The 22,264-nt window shown below is 44.4% G+C and overlaps 1 protein-coding gene across 2 annotated transcripts in view; it reads right to left on the reverse strand.

Annotated features, from left to right (window-relative positions):
- Positions 1–9,175: 9,175 nt before the first annotated feature.
- Positions 9,176–22,264, reverse strand: part of PSMF1 (proteasome inhibitor subunit 1) — a 52,885-nt gene continuing 39,796 nt past the window's right edge. Inside the window, exons 5-7 of one of the 2 annotated variants that reach the window (XM_067707720.1) lie at positions 12,014–12,067; positions 10,717–10,875; positions 9,176–10,175 (exon numbers count right to left, since the gene is read on the reverse strand). In XM_067707720.1, coding sequence (XP_067563821.1) covers positions 10,124–10,175; positions 10,717–10,875; positions 12,014–12,067 — 265 coding nt within the window. In that variant the 3' untranslated portion in view covers positions 9,176–10,123. Of the gene's footprint in view, positions 10,176–10,716; positions 10,876–12,013; positions 12,068–15,689; positions 17,082–22,264 lie in introns of those variants that run through there. The other variant, XR_010935193.1, reaches the window with a different exon arrangement.

Genomic DNA, 22,264 nt, shown 5'->3' on the forward strand with positions numbered 1-22,264 from the left:
GCGGGAGGTCTGCAGGTTCTGGGCTGGAGTGTTGGGATGAGGCCTGCTAAAGAGCAGGGGCGTCATAGTGGGGGCTTGCCTTTCATCATCTACAGACTGGCGGCAACCACAGCCCTTAACTCACAGGGTTGTTATGAGGACTCGGAGTTCACACTGGTATAGCGCATACCTAGGGGCCTGGTACATGGGGAGAACTCACTGTCAGCCATATGATTGCTTACAGATGTGTGTGGCAGGAAGACTCTTCTTTTTTTTTAAATTTATTTATTTTATTTATTTTTGGCTGCGTTGGGTCTTCGTTGCTGCGTGCGGGCTTCCTCTAGTTGCGGTGAGCAGGGGCTACTCTTTGTTGCGGTGAGAGGGCTTCTCACTGCAGTGGCTTCTCTTGTTGCGGAGCACGGGCTCTAGGCGCCTGGGCTTCAGTAGTTGTGGCACATGGGCTCAGTAGTTGTGGCTCGCGGGCTCTAGAGTGCAGGCTCAGTAGTTGCAGCGCATGGGCTTAGTTACTCCACGGCATGTGGGATCTTCCTGGACCAGGGCTCGAATCTGTGTCCCCTGCATTGGCAGGCGGATTCTTAACTACTGCACCACCAGGGAAGCCCCAGGAAGACTCTTCTGAGGGCAGGTGCATTGTAGGGGTGATGCTGGCATTGGGGAGGCCAGTCCATGGGACTGTCCAACTGCAGCCAGAGGACATAACCTTGAACTCCAGGCCTCCATCTCTGCAGCCTGTCCCTTCTCAGCCTCTGAGCTGCCAAGGTCGAGGTGGAGGCTGCTGTTCTCCTGGGCCTGGGGGAAGGTTAGTGAGTGGAAGGATCTTCTGGCAGGAAAGCTGGCCCCAGGGGAGCAGGGAGGACAGCGGAACAAGGCGGCTGCCATGCCAACCTTTTCCCGGGTGGCAGGGCATCGGAGCCAACAATGACTTAGGGTAAAGGGCATTCAGAAAAGGCCATCTCTCTCCCTCTCCTAATTCTTCCCTTCAACCAGTCTCTCCCTAACCTCTTTTTTATTTCTCTGTGTCTGCATCTCCTTTCACTAAAGCCACTCCTGGGGGTTAGGCACCCACAGGTGAGTTGCTACTATTGCTGACTCACCTGCCAGCCATCTGGTTCTCCTCCTGGGAGTCTCCACCCTCCCCCGCCAAAGGTGAAAGAAGGGGCCCAAATGCAAATGCCTGTACAGCTTGGCAGGTGACATTCCTGAGTGAAGCAGGTGGCGGTGAACAGCAGTGGCAGGATTAAAGGGGTGCTGCTTCAGCTGGCTGGCTGTTGCCCTGGTGGACAGGCTCAGGGTTGCCAGAGCTCCTGATTTTTCAAGAGCAGCTGGACATCTGGACCTTTGTGTGGGTAAAAGGATGCTGAAAGGGATTGTCCCACTGCCTGAGAGTTGCGACAGGCCAGAACTGAGGACAAGGGAGTGTCCAATGAGATGCCACCTGCTGGGGCCAGACATCCACCCCCTCCCTGGCCCAGGGCTTACTGAGTCACTCATAGAGATGGGGGCATCCTCAAGAAGTGGACTAGACTGCCTCCCAGCTGGAGGCTCACTGAGCTACAAGTGTCACTTGAGTGTTTCCCATCCAAGATCCTTCATTCTTTCAACAAAGACTTAAGCACCATTCTGTGCTAGGTTTTGAGGTATAGCACCAAACAGATGAAAAAGGTTAGGGAAGTATTCTTTTTTGTTTGTTTGGTTTGTTTCTTCTTTTTTTTTTTTGATCGGAAGCTAAGTTTGCCATCAGCTTTATTTTCTTTTCCCCATCTTTGGCTTGATTGTGTCTTTTGGCTGGATACCCACCAAGAGGCAAACCCAGTTTACAGGTGACAAAATTAATTTCATATATATTTTTTTACTGTTATAATGTGGCTACTAGAAAAAATTTAATTATATATGTGGTTGTCATTGTATGCCTATTGGACAGCACTGCTGTATATGTTTCAGCCAAGTATTATATGTATATACATGTATGTGCACATAATATATCTATAATATGGCTTATAATATATCATCATTCCATAGCATCTATCACCCTCTTATTACCAAACACTTAGAGAGAACTGTTCAATGTCAAAATGAGTGCCAGCCTTTCAGCGTCAGCTGAAAGGGCTGCCTCCATCATCTGAAGTATCCACTTCCAAAGCAGAGAGTACCTGTTGACTCAGTCTGACTCATCTGCCTGACTGACCTTAGTCTGATGTTGCAGAGCCTTGGCAGAGACGACAAACCTCTTGGGAATGTTTTTATTTTTTTCTCTTAACCTTATTAGTTCAGAAAGGATTATAACCATCCTGCCGACGGGTATGCACTCCCAATGGCCACACATCCTGGATTAGGCAGGAAATGACTAGGAAAGTATTCTTGAGAGGCCTTGACAGGTATCTTCTGGAGCTCGTGAATTAGTGTGAACATGGAGATGAGGTCTATTTCTGACCTGGAGAATTTCTGACGTGGGAGGCCCGTGCAAACAGCCCACACTGGCTTGAAGGGATGACGGTGCTGGGAATCAGGGAGGAATAAGGGCAGTCCTGCATCCCCTCCCAGTGTTCTGAGGCCCTTGAAGGTAGGTGGAGGACCCCGGTGTTCCAGGGCTCCGAGTGTTGATGTAGGCAGGTGAGGGGAGGCTGGAGCTGTGGGGTGGCACAGGTGGCTATGCAGCCCAGCATACTACTTCAAGAAGCAGAGGGGCTAAGAACCTCTTATGGACTGACACAGACCCTCACTACTCTCTGAGAGTCCAGGATAAAGCTCTCAACACCCCCCCCCCCCCAATTTGGCATGTTGTCTACTGAAGACTCCAGCATCAAAAGCAAACAAAACCCCAGCATGAGTTAGAGTAAGAGCACCTCCCCCGGCCCATCATCACGGCTAGTGAAGAGACACTTCATTTTTCTCCCTTCTTCCTCCCCATCCCACCACAGTGGAGGAGCAAGGGTTCAAAAGGGGTCAGAGGAGACCTCTTGGAACTGGATATAAGTTGGAAAGTTTTAAACTGGACTGGACTGAATTTGAAAATCAAAGTGACCAGTTAGTTATTGGTTGGGCCCTAGATGCTGAGATGAGAAAGGGGGATTTGATAGAGGTTAGTTGGATAAAAGAAAACACTTCATGTTTCTACATTTCAATGAACCCGTTATGCATTATACACATAAGACCAAATATAGTGCTCTTTCTGTGCCAGGCAATCTTCTAAGTCTTTACATCTACTAGCTCAGTTAAACCTCACAACCATCTCGGAGAGTGGGTGCTCTCATTACTTCCATTTTACAGATGAGGAAGCTGAGGCACAGTCAGGCTACGTGACTTTCCCAAGGTCACACAGCTGGTAAATAGCAGAGTCAAGACTCAAATTTCATAGCATGCAGGCCAGTCAGAGCATGTTTGTGGATCTGGGCTGTGGGCTGCCACTTTGAGGCTCGTGGTTTAGACATGAATTGGGAAGCTCTGTAGGGGGGAGGAGAGGACAGTTGGGGGAGCACTGAACTCGAGCAGGCCCATGGCCTACTTAAATCATGGAAGCAGGAGCAGGATCTTGGAGGCAGTCAAGCCCACCTTTATCCCCATTTTACTACTGGGGAAAACCAAAAAGGGGGGTGGAACTTGCCCAGGGGCCCCATGGCTCAGGCCGCCTCTCTTCTTCCTAGGCTTCTCATGTGAATTTATATCCTAGGAATCAAGAAGCCTACAGGATGAAACTGTGCTCCTGTGGCTCTAATTTGAAGGAGAGAGGGAAGGCGGGGCTCTGTCTTGGAGGCAGAATACCTAGGTTCAGGTCTCCTTCTCTTAGGGATGCCTGCCTGTCCCCAGGGGAGGGCCATCCTGGATTGGGGAGCAGCAGACACAAGCTTATCCTGGTCCAAAGGCCACCTCTTGCAGCTGTGCATAGTTGGGTGCTGACCAGGGTGCTGAACCTGTATGGCCCCTTCCTCTTACAGCCTCGCTGAGGGGAGAAAAGGGAGAGAGAGGGAAGGGGATTCTCACATTTTTGTCCCTCAGAGACCAACATGACTGTTTTGGGTAGTGTTTAGTAGGAAAGCCTTGGGCTAGGATTTCTGTGGTCTTTGTGGCATAGGGAAGGTCACTCAACTGCTCTGGACCTGCTTTTTAATATGTTCAATGGGGAGAGTAGCTCCCATCCTACCAAACTCAGAAGGCTGGGGCGAGCATCACTTGCGGTCAGAGCACAGAGTCCGAGGCCATTTCTGGGGCCCAGTGAAGCCTCTCAGGAGGTCACCCTTCCAGAGAGGCTTTGTGGGCCTGTTTCTTCCTCTGTGGGATAGGGGTTGGGCTGGGTGTTTTCAGATGCCCCTAACCTGGGTGCTTGGGTGCTGTGGCTGTAGGTGGAAGTGCTCAGAAACATGAGATACACTTTGCAAACAGGACTGACTTAGGACTCTTAGACCATCTTGGGAATTATGCAGCATCGTTCCTTTTTCATATAAGACCTGACTTGTTTTCCAGCTTCAGGAGTGGGTTTTGCCCATACTCCTCGTCTGGACAAGATGTGAGGTCTAGGTACAGCAGTTTTACTAAAAAGAGCACTGGTTTTAGAACCAGCTGACTCAGGTCCCCATCATGGTTCTGCCACCCCTAAAAGAGCAAACCCAGCACCACTTCAACTAATGCTGCTAACAGTGTTTACTTTGGGAGTAGCCAGTTGTACTACATGAGACAAGGAAAAGCCTAGCACACTGGGGGCACCAGATACAAGCTTGTTTTCTTTGTTGGATAGCAGCCTAAGACAGTCTTATCTACCCATGTGGCTTCAGTAATGATAGCTGGTAGCCACTGAGTTCCTGCTATCTAATTTATAAGACACATTATTTGGCTGGACCCTGCAACAATCCTGAAGGTAGACGTGACGCTCATTTTGCAGATAAAGCCACGTATCAGCAAAGGGAGGGCTGGAAGTCGCACCCACTCCTGCTTGATTCTGAGAGCCCTGCTTGGCTTTGAGCAAATTACTAGACCTTTCCAAACCCTCTTTTTCTGGCCTAGAAAATGGGCATAGTATTTCATTACAGTTGTTATGATTTGAAGATATAATGTATGCTATTTTACAAGGGTACATGCATATTTTAAAACATATATGAAACACATTTGAGTGATATGGGAGAAAAGAATAGAGAGGTTACAGGGGGTAAAACGGAAAAGACTTAAAATGAGGAGGTTCTTGCAAGCGTCAGTCATAGTATGCCATGAATCGAGAAGACTGACTTCATTCTTTTCACCTGATATCCAGGTAAAGGAAAAAGATATAAGGTTTGTACACTAGAGAGTTTCAAACTTTAAAGTGCACACGAATCATCTGGGCAACTTGTTAAAATGCAGATTCTCATTTAATAAGCCTGGGTGGGGCCTGAGATTCCACATTTCTAGCAAGTTTGTAGGTGATACTGTTGGTGCTGCTGGTTTGAGTAGCAAGGATGTAGCCTTCCCTTCTCAGGAATTCTCAAACTGGTCTCGTCACATGAATCACCTGAAGAACTTGTAAAAAATGGACTTAAAGGCCCTTGCCTAGTGATTTGGATCCAGGTCTGGGTTGGGGTCCAGGATGTACTGTGTCCTTCAAGCAAGCATCTTAGGAGACTGGTAGGCCTGGGCAAGCTGGAGAAGCACGGCTGTGGTGCTCATCTCTATCAAGGCCCATGTTGTAGACAGAAATGAGAGACTGGCTCATCAGACCTCTGTTCCAAATGTGCCTTCCTGAAGGGACAGGGAGGAAAAGGAAACAAGAACATTTTCCCAGGCTCCCTTGCAGCTATGGTTTGAGAGGTGATTTCAGTTCCAACTATCAGATGCATGCAGTTGAGCCTTGCACTTGGAACTGAGCTGAGAGTGAGGGCAGTCAAGGTGGCAGTATGAGGGGATTTACTTTTGGGCACAGATCTAGGCAGTTGCTGTGAGGCTCTGGAGTTTCCTGATCCCCAGATCAAGGCAATGATGATGTGATCTTGCTGATGTCTGCATCCGAATCTTCTTGTTTAAAAAAGCTAAAGTAGTTTGTCTCCTGCAGCCCCCCCACTGTCTCCTCTCTCAGAACCCGTCATACTCACAACACTCACCTTATGTGGCTAACAGGGAACACGGCCTATCCAATCTCCTCTATTAGACTGCACTATCAGCCTAAGCAGAGACAGGCCCTGCCACGAGTGAGGTGTTCCAACCTCGTGTCATTGCTGCTCTCTGCACTCTAGGCTCTATCTTTAGTCACCTGGGTCTTGCCACTCCTCTCTGGCCACCACACTCACCGCCTGCCACTTCTACTTGTGACACACCCTCTGGGTCAGGTTCAGGGTCCAGCACAGCTGGAGTGACTTAGTGTGTGCCTTGTGGTATCCCAAGGACAAACAAGAGCTGGGGGCTTGGATGCCTGCCTTTGCATCTCTCTTTTGGTGCAAAACATCAATAGTGGTCCATAAGCATGTTAAGTTTTATAAAAGACAAAGCTGAGGATATGCATGTGAGGGGTCTTTCCTCTCCTTGGTGGTGGGACCTGTCTCATTGGAACTGCCCAAAGTAGACAAGATTAGAAGGTGACAGATATTCACTGCTCCACAGATTCTAATTTTTCTTCTGTGAAGAGGCATGGATCAGTAACAGAATGTCATTAATGAGAGTAGAGGGAGGCCATGAAGGAAGCTGGATTCCAAAGAATGAGGTTGTTACGGGGCTTGCTACCCACTTTCTAACTACATGTCAACAGGTACTGACCATCCAGCACAGGAATATAAAATCTGTTTTGAACATAACGCATTCTTAGTCAGGGTCTTGAGACCAATGATTTCACCATGGAGGCTGGCAGAAGCTCATGACTAAGTAGATAGATGCAACGCAATGAAAAACACAGCCAGCTCTAACAATCAGGAAAGAGACAAGGCAAGGAAGAGAAGGTGGGAGGGTAGGGGCTGCCAGAGATGGTACACGTGGTCTATGGCACTTCACTGAAAGACAAAGATTTAGAACCAGACCTTTATTTTACTTGTAAGCCACTGGATCAACAAAGAAATTTCAAACCAAGCAAAAGTGATGCCATGAATCACGCTAGACCCAGAAAGGTCATGGCAACTTCCCTACAGACAGGACCTTTTCTATATCACATCCAGCCCTGAAAGTTCCCCAAAAGTCAAACCCAAACTCCTCTGTGGCTCACCAGCCGTGGTCATCCCAAGGCTATTACCAAAGCCATAGTCTGCTCCCCAGGGGTGACTGTCTCTGGTCTCTGTTTTGCGTGATCTAGGTCAAAATTCTTTGTTTAAAAAAGCTGAAGTAGTTTCTGTGGAGAAACCAGAACCCTCACACTCTGCTGGTGGGAATGTAAAATGGTACAGTCACTTTGGGAAACAGTCTGGCAGTTCCTCAAAACAATTAGTTATCATATGATCCGGCAACTCCACTCCTAGGTGATATACCCAAGAGAACCAAAAACATATGACCACACAAAAACTTGTACATAAATGTTCATAGAAGCCTTATTCATAATAGCCAAAAAGCGGGAACCACCTTAACTGTCCATCAGCTGATAAATGGATAAAGAAAATGTGGAATATTATTTAGCCATTAAAAGGAATGAATTACTGATACATGCTGCAACATGGATGAACCCTGAAAACATTAAGTGAAAGAAGCCAGACATGAACGACCACATATTGTGTGATTTCCACGTGTAAGAACTGTCCAAAATAGGCACATGTTTAGAGACAGAATGTAGACTAGTGGTTACCGGGGGCTGGGAGGAGGGAATGGGGGGTAACTGTTAATGGGTGGGTTTTCTCTTTGGGGTGATGAAAATGTTCAGGAATCAGATATGGTGATGGATGCACAACACTGTGAATATACTAAAAACACTGAATTGCACACTTTAAAAAACGTGAACTTTATGGGTATGTGAATTATATCTCAATAAAGCTGTATTTTTAAAAAAGAGGAACAGGTTATTAAGTGCTGATATTTATTGCTAAGGCTCCAACCTTTTGGGTTCCACAAAACATATACCTGAACCATTCCCTTTGGCTGCTTGGCTGGAAGGAGGGAAGTGGCCCAGACATACAACACATACCGACAGCCTGACTTGGAAGTTCCTGAAGGCGCCATTCACCTTACCCCACATAACTAAGACATAGTCTGTGTTCCTCACTGTCCCTGATGCAAGGAGACCCACTCAAAAAACCTGCTGATTCTGCAGGTGGATCACTAAAGTTTCTACTTTCAGAAAACAGAATTATATTTATGGCTATCCTTTCCACTTTTGCTATTAGAAAATCTAAGTGGCAAATTTATTGTTTCAATCTTGTCCTTTCCTTGAATCAGGGTCCTAAAAGTTATCTACCTCTCCCACTTGTCTGATGTTCCTTTAAATGCTTCATTTTATAATAAAAGATGCTTTTATGAGCAAATTGCCCCAAGTCCTTCTGGTTGAAGGTATGATCCAGTTTCAAAACAAAAACGTTCCACCCATTAGCTGGCTCTTGAGGAAGACGACTATTAATGACTGCATTTGTAGCTCTGCCTGACCTCTGGGTCTTTCTCCAGAGCAGAGCTGTTCTAAAAGCTTCAAGGTGGTCTTTTACTAAATCAGTGCTTGAAATGGGGTCTGCCAGAAATGCCCAGGAAGCCAGCTCATGCGAGCCTCCCCTAGTCCCAGCCTCCATCTTGGATTGCCCCTGGGCACATATGCCTGTTTAGTTTACTCCTAACCCACTCTCAGACACAACAGACAGGCAATTCAGGCTACAGCATATTAGCAGATGCCTCAGGAAGGCTCTGGTGGCCCTCTGCCCACAGATAAATAATACATCCTAATTTAGGGGAAGGAATCCAAGGAGCTGAAAAGTTTAAGGACCCACCCGTGGCTGAAATGCTAGTTAGGGAGTGAAAGTGACTAGTGCCTTGATCTCTTGCCTCAGAGTCTGATGCTCTAGAGTGCTCCTTCCACTCCAGCACAGGGGTTCATCCCTGACCACATCTGTCAGGCCTCAGGCTGAAAAGACTTCCTGGGTTGTTTCTTGCATCACTAGCTCCTTCATTCACCCCTATCACACACTCCTCCCAACCCACCCCCTGCCACTGGCTTTCAGAGACCAGGCTCCCTGCTTGTCCTGAAGTTCAGCACCACGCTGCTATGCTTGTGTCTGAGCCGCAAGAGGGGTGAGAGGCACACAGTTGCGGACTCTGTAGGTAAGTACCATACAAAGCCTTGAACCTTTATTCTTTCCCTTTTGCCCCAGTTCCCAGGGGTCATCAGACATAGAAGCAGACACCAGAATGTTTTAGAGCAAGAAAGGCACACCTCAGATTTCGTAGGTAGACACGATGGCCCTGGGAGGAAGGGACCTGCTTAGGGTCACACAGTAAGTTAGTGGCAAAAAGAGATTAGCCTTCAGGTCTGTTCTGTTTATTCCTCTGTTCATAGGCTGCCATTGCCCAGGCACAGAGGGACCCAGAGGACTGGCTCAGACAAGCAGAACTGGAAGATTTTGCCCTTTTCAGAATGATGCAATCTTTCCACAATCTGCCTGTCCTTGAGAAAGGCATCCTTGTGGCCTATGGGGTCTCCAGTCACTCATTTTCATCCATGAAGCCAGACTGGGACCCATTCTTAGTGGTGTCAGGAGCAAGAGCAATTTATGAAAGGAAGGTGCCTGAGAAGCAAGAACAGGCCCTGGGTAGGAAAAAAGAGTCATTTAGCCCCTCAAACATTCAAACTCTCAAGTCTCATAAATGGAAGGAACTGAGCAGCAAAGAAGAGTGGGATACTGGCAACATGATTTTTGTATTGACATTTGGTTCTTAATAATAACATCCAAAATGTGTTCTGTTCTTACAGTGCTGCAACTGGGACTGCATCGGGTCGAGGGTATATGTTGCCGGAGTCTTCCCTGGGAAGTGGGGAGGAGCTGGTGGTGAGAGACACTGATTTCTCTTTGGGACCTATATGCAGCCAGGTGGACAGCTACAGCAGGTACCTTGGCCCTGGCAGGGGGTGGGGAGGCAATCCCAGCTGGCCTGCAAACACATGGGCAGAGTCCCTTGCCCCCAGCCCACAAGAAAACGGTTGCTGATGGGGCTAGCAGTGGCAGCTCCAGGAGAGTAGAGGGAAGGATGGTATGTTACATTCTTGAGGCCTTCACAGGTACATGTCATCGTAGCCCGGCGGGCGGAGATGGTCTGGGTTAGGTCTGGAATGGAAAGAGGGGCTGGTGAGTTGGGGCGATGGAGAGCCAGCGGCGCACGGGCACACAGGGTCCTGAATGGAGAGAGCCTGCCTCAGAATGATGTGGTGGTTTGTGCAGTTCAAGAGCATGCACTCTAGAGTTGGGTCTGAATTCTTATTCTCCCACCTTGGATAAGTTACTCCACCTTTCAAGGCCTTGATTTCTGCATCTGTGAAATGTGGACAGTAATATCTACCCACAAGTGTTGACATAAGGATCCAGTGAGTTCCTGACACATACAAAAAGTCCATTAAGTGTGAGTAGCAACCCCTCCTCTGAGTCCTCCGTGACGGGAGCTGGGGAAGGGAGGCACTGAGGAATGGGAAGCTCCTGGAAGGCTCCAGGGAGGCATCAGGCAGGTGCCTAGAGGAGGCTCCACTCTCTTGGCAGCAGGGGACAGAGGTAGTGATGACTCTGCGCCTGGCGTCAGACGCCTTCATCCCTGCAATGCTGAGCTAAGCTGCCATCACGTCCTACTTCTCAGCATACCTGAGTGAATACCTACCCAGGTGGGCTGGTCCCAATGGGTCCAAAGGGGTCAAAGCGTGCTCCTGGGGGCACAGCGCCTGGAGGAAGCCGGTTTGGGAGGCCCGATGATGGGTCAATAAGTGCTCTTGGGAAGCCGGATCTCAGGGGATCCACGATCATGCCACCTCTCCGACACCTGAGGCAAGAAGGAACGATGGGTAAGCAAATGTGGCAAGCAGCTGTTGGAGAAGGAGTGAAGGTGGTGAGAATGGACTAAAAATGACTGGGACATCAACGCTGGATGGTTCAAGCAGACACACACGGATGGCTGCCTGAGTGCCAGCAGGAAGTGGGCAAGAGCAACAACACACAGAGCACACCTTCTCTGGCCATCATGGCTTGTACTTTCAGCTCTACAGGCTCCCTGAACCCACAAAATTGAGGTCCCTGCCATCTCCTGCACCCAAGGGGGAACAATTCGATAAAGAACGTGTGCCAGAACTTGTCAAGGTCAATGCAGAACCATCACAAGGCTCTGCAGGCTACTACTTTAGGTCTAAGGACTAATGAATTGAGATAATTCATGATGCTAGCTTTTTTGCTGTTTCCTTAAAGGTCTCAGGGCAATCCATAATTTGGCTGTCCAAGTCTGGCTCTTGACAGCATCTGTCCCTCATTGAATTCCATGGATCCGACCTCATGGCTCAAACTAGGATGAATAAGCTGATGTTCCCCAAACTTTGAAGTCACTGTTCAAGCTTAACTGCAGACTTATATGATTTCCCCATGGTCTAAAGGTGAGACACTCAAGCTGGGGACACTTTGCAGCAGAGGTTAAAATCTAAAAGCATTCAGAGAAGACAGTGCCTAGCTGAGGCTGAAATAACTTTGTTGGGGACTTGACAAGAACCACACCAGAGTCTAATGGGGATCAGAGACTCCCCTTACCAAGTGAGGTGACCTCTGAATAGCCCTGAACTGCCCTCAGGTCTGTAGCCCACTGTGTGCTCTTCAGTCTGCACCTGATAGATCCCCATGGTATCCTTCCATCCAAGGGACAGCTGCTGTCTTCCACCAAAACAAGCAGGGCCAGAAAACAACAGAGGAGCTGCCCACCGGGCTTGCTCAGCCACTCCCCAACACTCAGAGCCCTCCTGCACTGCTCCAGGTACGGCAGAGCAGAGCAGCGGCAATGCTTTCTCAGCCACTCAGCAACAACTGCTTCCTTCACCCCAAAGGAAGACTGATGAAAAGCTCTAAAATTAGAAGATGAGCTTGGGCTGAAAGGCCATAAGAGCAAGTCGTGTTGCTGTCACCTCCCCAGCAGTACTCACCCAAAGGGGTCTAGGTCCTCTCCCCCGACAGCAAATGGGCCCAGGGGATCACACCTGAAACAAACAAGGGACAATTACTGAAAGTCCCAGAGCAGCCTGGGCTCCCAGAGGTCCAAACCTGATGCCTTTGGGGACACAAATGTACTCCCAGGCATGGGGGACAGGGGAAGCCCCTGCGTGAGACCAGAACACAAGGGATATTTCAAAGTGATCCTCGGCACAGACTAACACTGAAATTATTACAATGGCAATTACGCGAAAAGAGCTGAACATAAAACTAGAAACATGGAGGATCCCAATAATGTAGAAAGATAAAAATATGAACAGTGGCAACCAGATAAATTTTATTTTATTCATACCTTTCCCAGGCTCCTAAAGTTTGTACAAAGAACCAAGAACATTTAGATCAGAAAAATACTATTCTAAAACCCCAAACCAAAAGCTCAGATTTAACAGCTTCGAAGGGTGGAGTGAGATGGGTGCTCATATACAACTAGAACTGTGCTTCTCAACCTTTTTCTCATTATGGCCCCTGCATGAAATGCTAATATCACAGATACTGCACTGGATAGCCACAAACCATTGTAATTTCTAAGATTTTTTTCACCCCCCAATCAAGAACCAATTTTTGCCCACACTGAGACTGCAGGAGCCAGGAGAATAAATCAGTGTGTGCTTTGTGGAGACCAAGTCTATACTAATATATATATACACGCAAAATATATCTGTCTCTCAAAAGCCTTCTGTATCTTTACATTCTGTGATCTGATACTTTTATGCCTAGGTATCCATCTTAAAAAAATAATACATAATTCAAATGAAAATATCATCATAAAGACTTTAACCAAAGGAACAGGATTGGCTGTAAATGGGGACCAGTTAGGCAGATCATGGTAATGCAGCCATGGAAACAATGTTCTTAGAATGTTTTAAAATGATGTGGAAAATGTTTATGCTCCACTGTTAACTGTGGGAGAAAAGGGGATTATCAATAGCCTAGGAAATCAACTATGAAAAATGTGTGTGTGTGTGTGTATATATAAATAAAACTAGAAAGAAGCATAACTGAAAATATAAACAGTGACAGTTAAACCTGGGAGAAGTTTCTTCTTTATACTTTCCTATTTTTTCTATATAGGATATGGCTATGGATATAATAAAACAAAGAAGATTTGGTATTTGAAAAAGTGTGCTTTGGAATCTGCTTAGAGCCCCAGTGAGCAATACAAACCCGACAGTTCTGGGGCATGGGAGACCTCAGAAAAGCCTGGTAAATAGCAGCGAATCAAAGCTTACAGGTAAGAAGCCATTAATTAAGCAACTAGGAAAATAATCCAAAAGTAGGTGCTTCTCCAGGTAGTTCTACCTTATGAGCTGGAAAGGACACCATGATTTAGATGGACATGGCTTCCAAGGGAAGCAATTTTTCCCGACCTAGGTTATTGTTTCCAAGCCATGGTTCACGGAGCTGGCAGTTCAAACTTTCTGGTGGCCTCCCAACAACTGCCTCACTGGACAGACCAAGTGGTGCAGAGGGCAGCAAGCATTTTACACTTGTCTCCACAAACTGCCCCCTACAGAGCAGCAAGCAGGAGGAGCTTCTAGTGGCTATAAAAATGACTTGGAAAACAGAGCCCTGATGGCTCCTGAAACATGGAGCCATCTCTGTTTTTCTCTCCTAGGCCACAGAGCGTGGGGAGGAAAGAAGAGATAAAGAACAATGGAGGCTAGAAAGGCAGCTGCCAGGCCCACCCCAACAATCTGCTTTCTTGCAATTGTCACGGCATATCCTTTAGGCTCACACTCAACACAGTCTAACTGCAACACATGCACGCTTCTGTGAGCTCATTATATACACGCCCAGATCCGATTATAAAACAGTCTCAGTACTGGATATGCTGAATGAGGCTCTCGGGATTAAAAAAAAAAAAGAAGCTAATTTTTGTAAATGGTCTCTAGAATCAAGCCCCTAAAACTTCATCTAGTAATCAGCTGAAAGAGAGTGCTGTACACTAAATGCTGTAGGCGCAACTGCCTAGCTGGGCCCACTGGACAGTAAGGCCTAGCTTTAAAACGGGCCCTTTGGGACTGGGGCCCTTTGAAGGCCCTTTGGGATTTGGGGGTGATCCTGACCACACACAATTCCTCCTTATGTGCTCTCCTCTCCTCTTAGATAAAAACAACACGCCTCTCTTGGGCACACAAATCCTGTTGACGCCATTCTTATGGCTGAGGTGGTCTGGTGAACAGGAAAAACCTCAGGACTCTGGGTGGGGGACTGTCTGGCTGGTTGGCAGGGGTCTGGCTGGTTTGCACCTCAGTCTTCTACGATGGAAAATCTAAGTAGTAACACTCAGAGTCTGCTGTCATGGTGAAACATAGTACTGGACATGAACAGATTTGTTGACAGGAAAGGCCTGGAAGAATGGAATAATAGCAGCTGCCGATACTTACTGACAGCTTGCTTTGTGTCAGGCACCATGCTAAATTTAGTTTTTAAAATTTAATTTTCTGAATAGGTAATGCCTTCACCAGTTTCAAAATTCAAAACAATACACAGATTGAATTCAAAATTCAAAGGATACACAGATCCATAATCTTAGGCTGGATGTGTTTTGGAATTCACTATTTTTCATGTTTCAGAAAGGTCAGATGAATATACCTAACATATTATTGTGTAGTACCCTATAACCAATACCTTAATATTTCTGCAAAATGAATGAGAATTGACACAAAATGAACATATAAGGAGCTTAATGCCACTTCAGTTCAGGTTCTGCTACCAAACAAGGTGTGGCATCAATATTATGAAAAAAACAAAACAAAACAAAAAAATCAACAACACCGGGTTTTCAGAGCTCTTCTGATTTCAGAGTTGTAAGATAAGAGATTGTGGACCCCTACAAGTAAAAAAAATCTCCCTCTTAGCCCTGTCCTCCAGGCTACCCACAGACAACTAATGATATCAGTTTCATGTATGTTCTTCCAAAGATACTCTGCATATATGAGCAAATATGCATTTCCCCTACTTTTTAAACAGACGGATATGCTGAGCTCCTTATAAATATTACCTTATTTTATATTTGCAATAGCCCTCTAAGGAAGTACAATTTTTTTCCTATTTTACAAGTGAGGAAACTGAGGCTCAGAAAAGCAAGTGTTCTTACACAAGGCCAGATGGGTAGTAAGTGGCCAAGAATGAATTCACACTAGGTTTACCCAACTTCAAAAGCCATGACCTTTTAATTGGTGTGTTGAGACCATTTACATTTAATGTGATATGTTTAGATTTAGATCTGCCATTTTACTATTGCTTTTCCAATTGTTCTTTTTCTTTCCTCTATTTTCTCTCTTTTTAATTCAACTTCAGAGTTTTTGACTAGATCTCTTTGTAGTTTTTTCAGTGGTTGCTTGAGGGATTACAATAAACAGATGTAACTTTTCACAGTCTACTGAGAAATAGTATATTACCCTTTCAAGTAGAAGGTAAAAACCTTATCAGCATAAGTAAGTCCTTTCATTCACCTTCCTTGTCTTATATAACATACAATATTGTCATATTATATGACATATATATTATAACTACAATGAATTTGTTCTAATTTTTGCTTTCAATTATAAAACATGTTTTAGAGAATTCAAGAGAACAGTCTATTATGTTTATCTAGATATTTACCATTCTTATTGCTCTTCCTTTATTCCTGATGTTCCAAGTGTCTATCTGGTATCCCTTCCCTTCTGTCTGAGAACTTTCGTTAGCAATTCCTTCTGAGAAGATCTGTTGACTATGAATTCTCTTCGTATCCTTTTACTAAGAATATCTTAAAATCCTTCAGAAATAAAGATGATGTATTTGCTGGACATAGAATTCTGGATCTGACAATCCTTTTTTCTCCATACTTTAAGAATGGTGGTCTACTTATTTCTGGTTTCCATGTATTCTGATGAGAAATCCATAATCATTCAAATTCTTATTCCTCTATAACCAATGTGTTTTTTTCTCTAGTTGCTTTCATGACTTTCATTTTTAGCAATTTGATTATGTTTGAGCATGGACTTCTTTGGGTTTATCCTACTTAGGATTTGCTGAGCTTTTTAAATCTATAGGTTTATGTCTTTTGCCAAATCTGAGAAGTTTTCAGCCATTATCTTCTTCAAATAATTTTTCTGTACTTCACTCTTTCTCCTCTCCTCCTAAGACTTTCATGACCGCAATGTCAGCTCTTTTATAATTGTCCCACAGGTTCCTGAAACTTTATTTTAAAATATTTTTTCTCTCTATTGTTCAGATGATTTCTACTGATTTATTTCAAGCATTTAATCTCTCCTCTGTTATCTCTATTCTGCTACTGATTCATCCAGTGAAATTATTTTGATTACTGCATTATTACTTTTCAGTTCTAAAATTTCCATTGGGTTCTTTTTTGTACCTTGTTTCTTTGCTGAGATTTTCTATCATTCCATTTGTTTCTAGACTGCCCTCACTTCTCTAAGCATTTTTATAATAGCTGCTTTATATCTGTCACATAATTATTCCAACATTTGCATCACATTGGCATATTGGCATCTGTTGATTGTCTTTTTGTGAGCTGAAATTTTCTTGATTCTTTGTATGCCCAATAATTTTGAACATTTTGTCATGAGGTTTGGGGAGAATCCTGGTATTTTTGTCTTAGCAGGCAATCGACCCAGCTGGGTTTGGGATCCAAGTTCAGGTTTCAATGTCAGTTCTGTTTGGAAAGCCTTTGCAGTGCTATCCAGTTGTGTACCACGTATGTGCTAACCAGTGGTCAGTCTGAGACCTGGCAGTGGGCTATCCTGTAGTTCTGTTCTCAAAGTCTTTGGTGTGCTATTTACAATCAGATCCACTTATGTACAGTTTGCAGGTAAGGCCTGGAGTCCATAAGTTTATGGAGTTGCTTTCTGAACTCTTCCGTTTCTGTGATCTATCTCCTTGATACCTTCCAGTTCCCTGGGGCTCCTCTTTTGGTCCTCTGGCCAGAAAGCTGGGACATTGCTTACCTTGCTCTGCCATGTACTTCCCCTGACAGTGCCTGTGTCCACATGCCTGTATCAAATGGAGGGAGAACAAAGAAAGAAAAAAAAGCAACAGTGGTTCACTCCATACTCTTGACACAAGTCTTATTGGAAAGGAAGGGTCTTCTCCCTCAGTTTTAAGTTTGTGGACTGTCACATGCTGGGGTATAAAACAATGGAGAAAAGGAAGAAGAAACACGGGAGATTTTCCTCATTCTCTCTTGAGCACTAGACCCCATTCCCACTCCTTTAGCCAGAATGGAGGGCTGTCCTGGAGTGCTCTCTTTCCATGCCAATATCTAATTCCTTGTTTTGGGCTTCCTTGAGTTCATACTGGAGGCCAGTATGGTGGTATTTCAACCTCTGGTCTTCTTTCCCAATCTATCTGCTACTACTTTTCAGCATCCTCAAATAATTGCTCTGTGCATTCTATATAGCTGCAGTCAATGGGAAAGTCAGGAAGGAGTGTGCTTATTCCAGAACCAGAGTCTTCCAAACCTAGGCTCTTAGCTGGTACAGAACATCAATATGGCTGCTTTCAACACAGCTGCTGGTCTGCACCCACTGGTGATCACCAGGCATGAACGCAAAGCTCTCCATATGCACATCAGAATTCTTTAGGAGTGCCGGCTGTGCTTTCACAGTGCATCCAGCAGCAATTACCTGAAGATTTCTAGACCCTGATCCCTGAGTCAGTTTTCATGGCATTGTTTGAACCACCTAGGCCAGTTCTGTTCAAGTTGTAATGTGCACATGAATCAGTGGGAGAATCTTGCTAAAATGTAGGTTTTAATTCAGAAGATCAGGGATGGGACCTGAGATCCTTCATTTTCTGAAAGCTCCCACATGATCTGGCATTGCTGGTCTGGAGACCACCAATGGCTAGGCTGCATCCCAGCGAGGGTACAAGCTGGGGAATTTTTGTGGTCTGGGTTTATTTGCTTTGTCCTGCCAAGTGTGGAAACTTAGGACTGGGAAAATGGAAATGCTGATAGCTATAGACAACAGTGTGTGCACATAAACAAGGAGAGCACCAGTTATGTGCTCTGAGCAAGCAGGGCACTACACCTTTCCTTTTCCCCACCCCTCGATGAACTCACAGGATAGGATATCCTATGAGTTCAAAGGTGAACTGGGGACTGAGAATGGTTGGAAAATACTACATTTAGGCTAACTGAACAAAGATTTTCAAAAGAGAAAGAAAATATATGCATATACTAAAAAATTATAAGAAAAATGTCACCCATCATCTGACTCTAACACCATGACTATTTTTGCTATTCTTTCCTAGTCTTTTTAGAAGCATATTTTTAGACAATTATAATAAATATAATTTTAGATCTCACTGTTTTCCTCCACTTGTGTCCTATATTTCTCATGTTGTTTTTCTTTGCTATTAACATTTTTAATGGCCAAATAATAGTCACTCAAGTGAAGCAAATTTTTTAAATTTACTTAATTTTCTACTGTAGGTATTGGGGTATTGCTTCTGGTGTGTGTTAACTATAAATAATGCTGTAATGAATAACTTTCATGCTCATATTTTTTTCCAGGTTAGAAATCGATAAATGTTATTCTTTGCCCATCCGACCACTGTATGATGGGAACAGACAACCTATTTCTCTGGTCAAGAGACAGAAAGCAGTTGTACTCAGGAGCTTCAACTGTACCTGATTTAGATGATTTACAAGGTTAGATTTAGGTCCTTTAAGCTGATGAGATTTAGATAAGATTTTAGGCTGAGCTGATACAGTAACGGCAAAAGCCTCCTCAGAACGCTGGGGGAGGGGAAATGTATTTTGCCTTTGGTAGAAATGTCCCCCTCTCAAGATTCCACACCCTTTAATCCCCAGAATCTGTGAGTGTGATGAGAAATCACTCCTGCATTTATGTTTTATGGCACAGTTGACCTCAAAAAGGGGGGATTGGGCTTCCCTGGTGGCGCAGTGGTTGAGAGTCCGCCTGCCAATGCAGGGGACATGGGTTCGAGCCCTGGTCTGGGAAGATCCCACATGCCGCGGAGCGGCTAGGCCCGTGAGCCATGGCCGCTGAGCCTGCGCGTCCAGAGCCTGTGCTCCACAACGGGAGAGGCCACAACAGTGACAGGCCCGCGTACCGGGAAAAAAAAAAAAAAAGGGGGGGGGGTTATCTGGGTGAGCTAATCTAATCATATGGACCTTTAAAAGCAGAGAACTTTCTCTAGCTGATGGCAGAAGTAAAGGTGGAAGGGAAAATTTGAAGCATGAGAAGAACCTGACACACTGCTGTTGGCTTTAAATATGGAGGCAGCCACGTGAGAAGAAATGCAAGAGGTTTAAGGAGGTGAGAGAGAGGCCTCCAGCCAATAGCCAGTGAGGAATGGGGTAACAAGAAACTGAATTTGGGTTCAGTTAGCTTACAAATGTTATGTGGATGATGCCTTTCTAAATAATTTGAAAGAAAAAGACTAACTCCAGCAGTGAAAAGGATGTGGAAATGACACCAAAATATAGGGGGAATGCGAATTAATACTACTGTTTAGGGAGGCAACTGGGCAATACGTATCAAAATCTTTAAAAAGAGGCTTAGTCCTTAATATATTAATTCTACTGTCAGGAATGCATGCTAAGGAAATATTCAGATGTGTTCTAAGTTGCACGAAAAGTATGTTCCCTGAAGCATTACCTATGGTAGCCCCAAATTAGAAATGACTTGGGCTAAAAAAAAAAAAAAAAACTCCTTGCATCATCCTTGCTTTTTCTTCCCATCATCAGGCCAACCCATAAGCAAGTCCTGTATAGTATACTTCCAAATATATCCCAGATCATCTACATATCTGCCACCACCTACCACCTACCACCTACCATCATTATTTCTTGCCTGGATGCCTGTGTCAGCCCCTTATCTGGTCTTTCTGTTTCTACTCTTGTCCCTCTCTAATCCATTCTCTACAAAGGAGCCAGAAGAATTTTAAAAAAAAAAAAGGTAAATAATATCAAGTCCCTCTCTTGCTAAATACACCTAGTGGCTTCCCTGCTCCTGACAATGACCCAGGCTCTACACAAACTGCCCTTTGCTTACCCCTACAGTGTCATCTCCCATCACTCTTCTGCACCATGCTCCAACCATACTAGCTTTCTCTTTGTTCTTGGAATAATCCAAGCCAAGACAGTTTCTTTTGAAGCAACTGCTGATATAGGTGCCAAAAGGAGAAAATATCCCTTTGAATCCCACACCAATGTTTGAGCTGTGTTTCTCTGGGCAAGTTGATTAACCTCTCTGTATCTCAGTTTTCTTTTCTATAAAATGGGGATAACACTAGCACCTATCTCTCATTCTCTTGTTAATGAAGGTTAAAAGAGATTATACTTTATACTTAACGTAATAGCTCAGCACACAGTAAAGGCTCAATAAATATTACCTATGTTAGTTGCCAGAATCTAAGTGGGATCCCTTAAAAAAAAAAAAAAGTCAATGGTTAAAGGGGTCCCAAATGGATCACTTGCTAACCAAAACATTTTGATGGCTTCCATTACCCCAGGATCAAACCCAGCTCCTTAGCACATAAGGCCCCTTGTGATGTGGCCCCCATGTTTACCTATTCTCCCTTCACATGCCAGCACAAGTAATATATAACCCCCTGATCCCTCCCCTGCCTACAAACACACACACACACACACACACACACACACACACACACACACACACACGATAAGATGATTTCATAGCCCCATTTGTCCCCACTGTTCCTTTGGCCACAAATGCCAATTACTCCCAATACTACAGACTTTTTATTAGTCCTTTAAAATTTAGTTCATCATGCATTATCTCAGTGAAGCCCTTCCTTCTATATCCTATCTCAACTCAGTCCTTCATAATAATCAACCTCTTCTGAGCAGAAGACCTCAGACATACTTCTTTCACGATTTTAAAAAGAGTTAACGGTCTGGAATAAAAGGGGCAATCAGCCCTAATCGACTGTGAACTCCTTGAAAGTTAGGTCCATACCTCATCATGTATTCCCAGTGCCTAGCACAGTATCTGACACATAATTGACACTTAGACCCACTTGGGGCTAAGAAATTGTGTAAAGGATAAAAGCAAAGGTTTCAGAGTTTGACCCAAGTTCAAATTCTGGCTTCACCATTTAACAGCTGTCTGACCTAGGGCAAATCATGAATTCTCTAAGCCTTAGTTTTCTCCCCTGTAAAATACAGACAATAGTATCTATTTCTCAGGGTTGTTATAAGGATTAAATGAGAATGTTTATAAAAGCTTAGCACCTGGTATACAATAAAGAGTTTAATAAGCAGTATCCAATATTCTATTATTATAACACAACTTCTGCTCCTTAATGGTTGTGGTCAAGTTACTTACACATGAACCTCAGTTTCATGTAAACTGTAAAAGGGGGATAGCCCTTACTGATCTTATGGGGTTGAGAGGATTAAATAAAAGCATGAGGATGAAATGACTAGTATGTTGTCTGCAATAGTTGGCATTCAATAAAAAGTAGCCATATTAAATATTACTGAACTAGCTTTGCCATCCATGGGAAAAAGATCAAAGGGATAAAGATTTCGTCCATTCTAAGGAAAAGAATGAGGGCAACTATTATTGTTTCACAAGTAATGAAAAATGAAAATTATTAAGGTGGCATAGGTAGAGGATAATTCTTTTCAAAATTTGGTGCTAGATCAAAGCTAAAATATGAATCTATCTCACAACACATAAAAATTAATTTCAAACGGATTATCTTAATATAAAAGGTGAAACAACAAAGCTTCTAGAAAATATGAGAAATTCTACATGACCTTGGGGTAGGGCAAAAATTTCTCAAACAGATCAAAAAAGCATCACATATAAAGGGAAAGTATTGATAAGCCAAACTACATAAAATATTAAGAATGTTTTAATTTAAAAAACACCATTAACAGAGTGAAAAGACAAACTACAAGAGGGAAAAAAAAAAGATTCAAAATGTGGTCCATGGACCCCTGGGGGGCTCCTGAGACTCTCATTTCAGGGGGGGTCCATGAGGTCAAAACTATTTCATCTTAGAAGCTATCTGCTTTTTCACCGTGTTGATATTTGCACTGATGGTGCAAAAGCAATGGTGGGTAAAACAGTTGATGACTTAGCATGAATCAAAGCAGAAGCATTCAACTAGCAGTCACTGTAACCTCCCTCACCAGCCACTCCCACTCCCACCCCCATCCAGTTTTCCTTCAGAAT

The sequence above is a fragment of the Pseudorca crassidens genome, chromosome 15, assembly GCF_039906515.1.
Source record: "Pseudorca crassidens isolate mPseCra1 chromosome 15, mPseCra1.hap1, whole genome shotgun sequence".
In the NCBI taxonomy this organism is placed as follows: Eukaryota; Metazoa; Chordata; class Mammalia; order Artiodactyla; family Delphinidae; genus Pseudorca; species Pseudorca crassidens.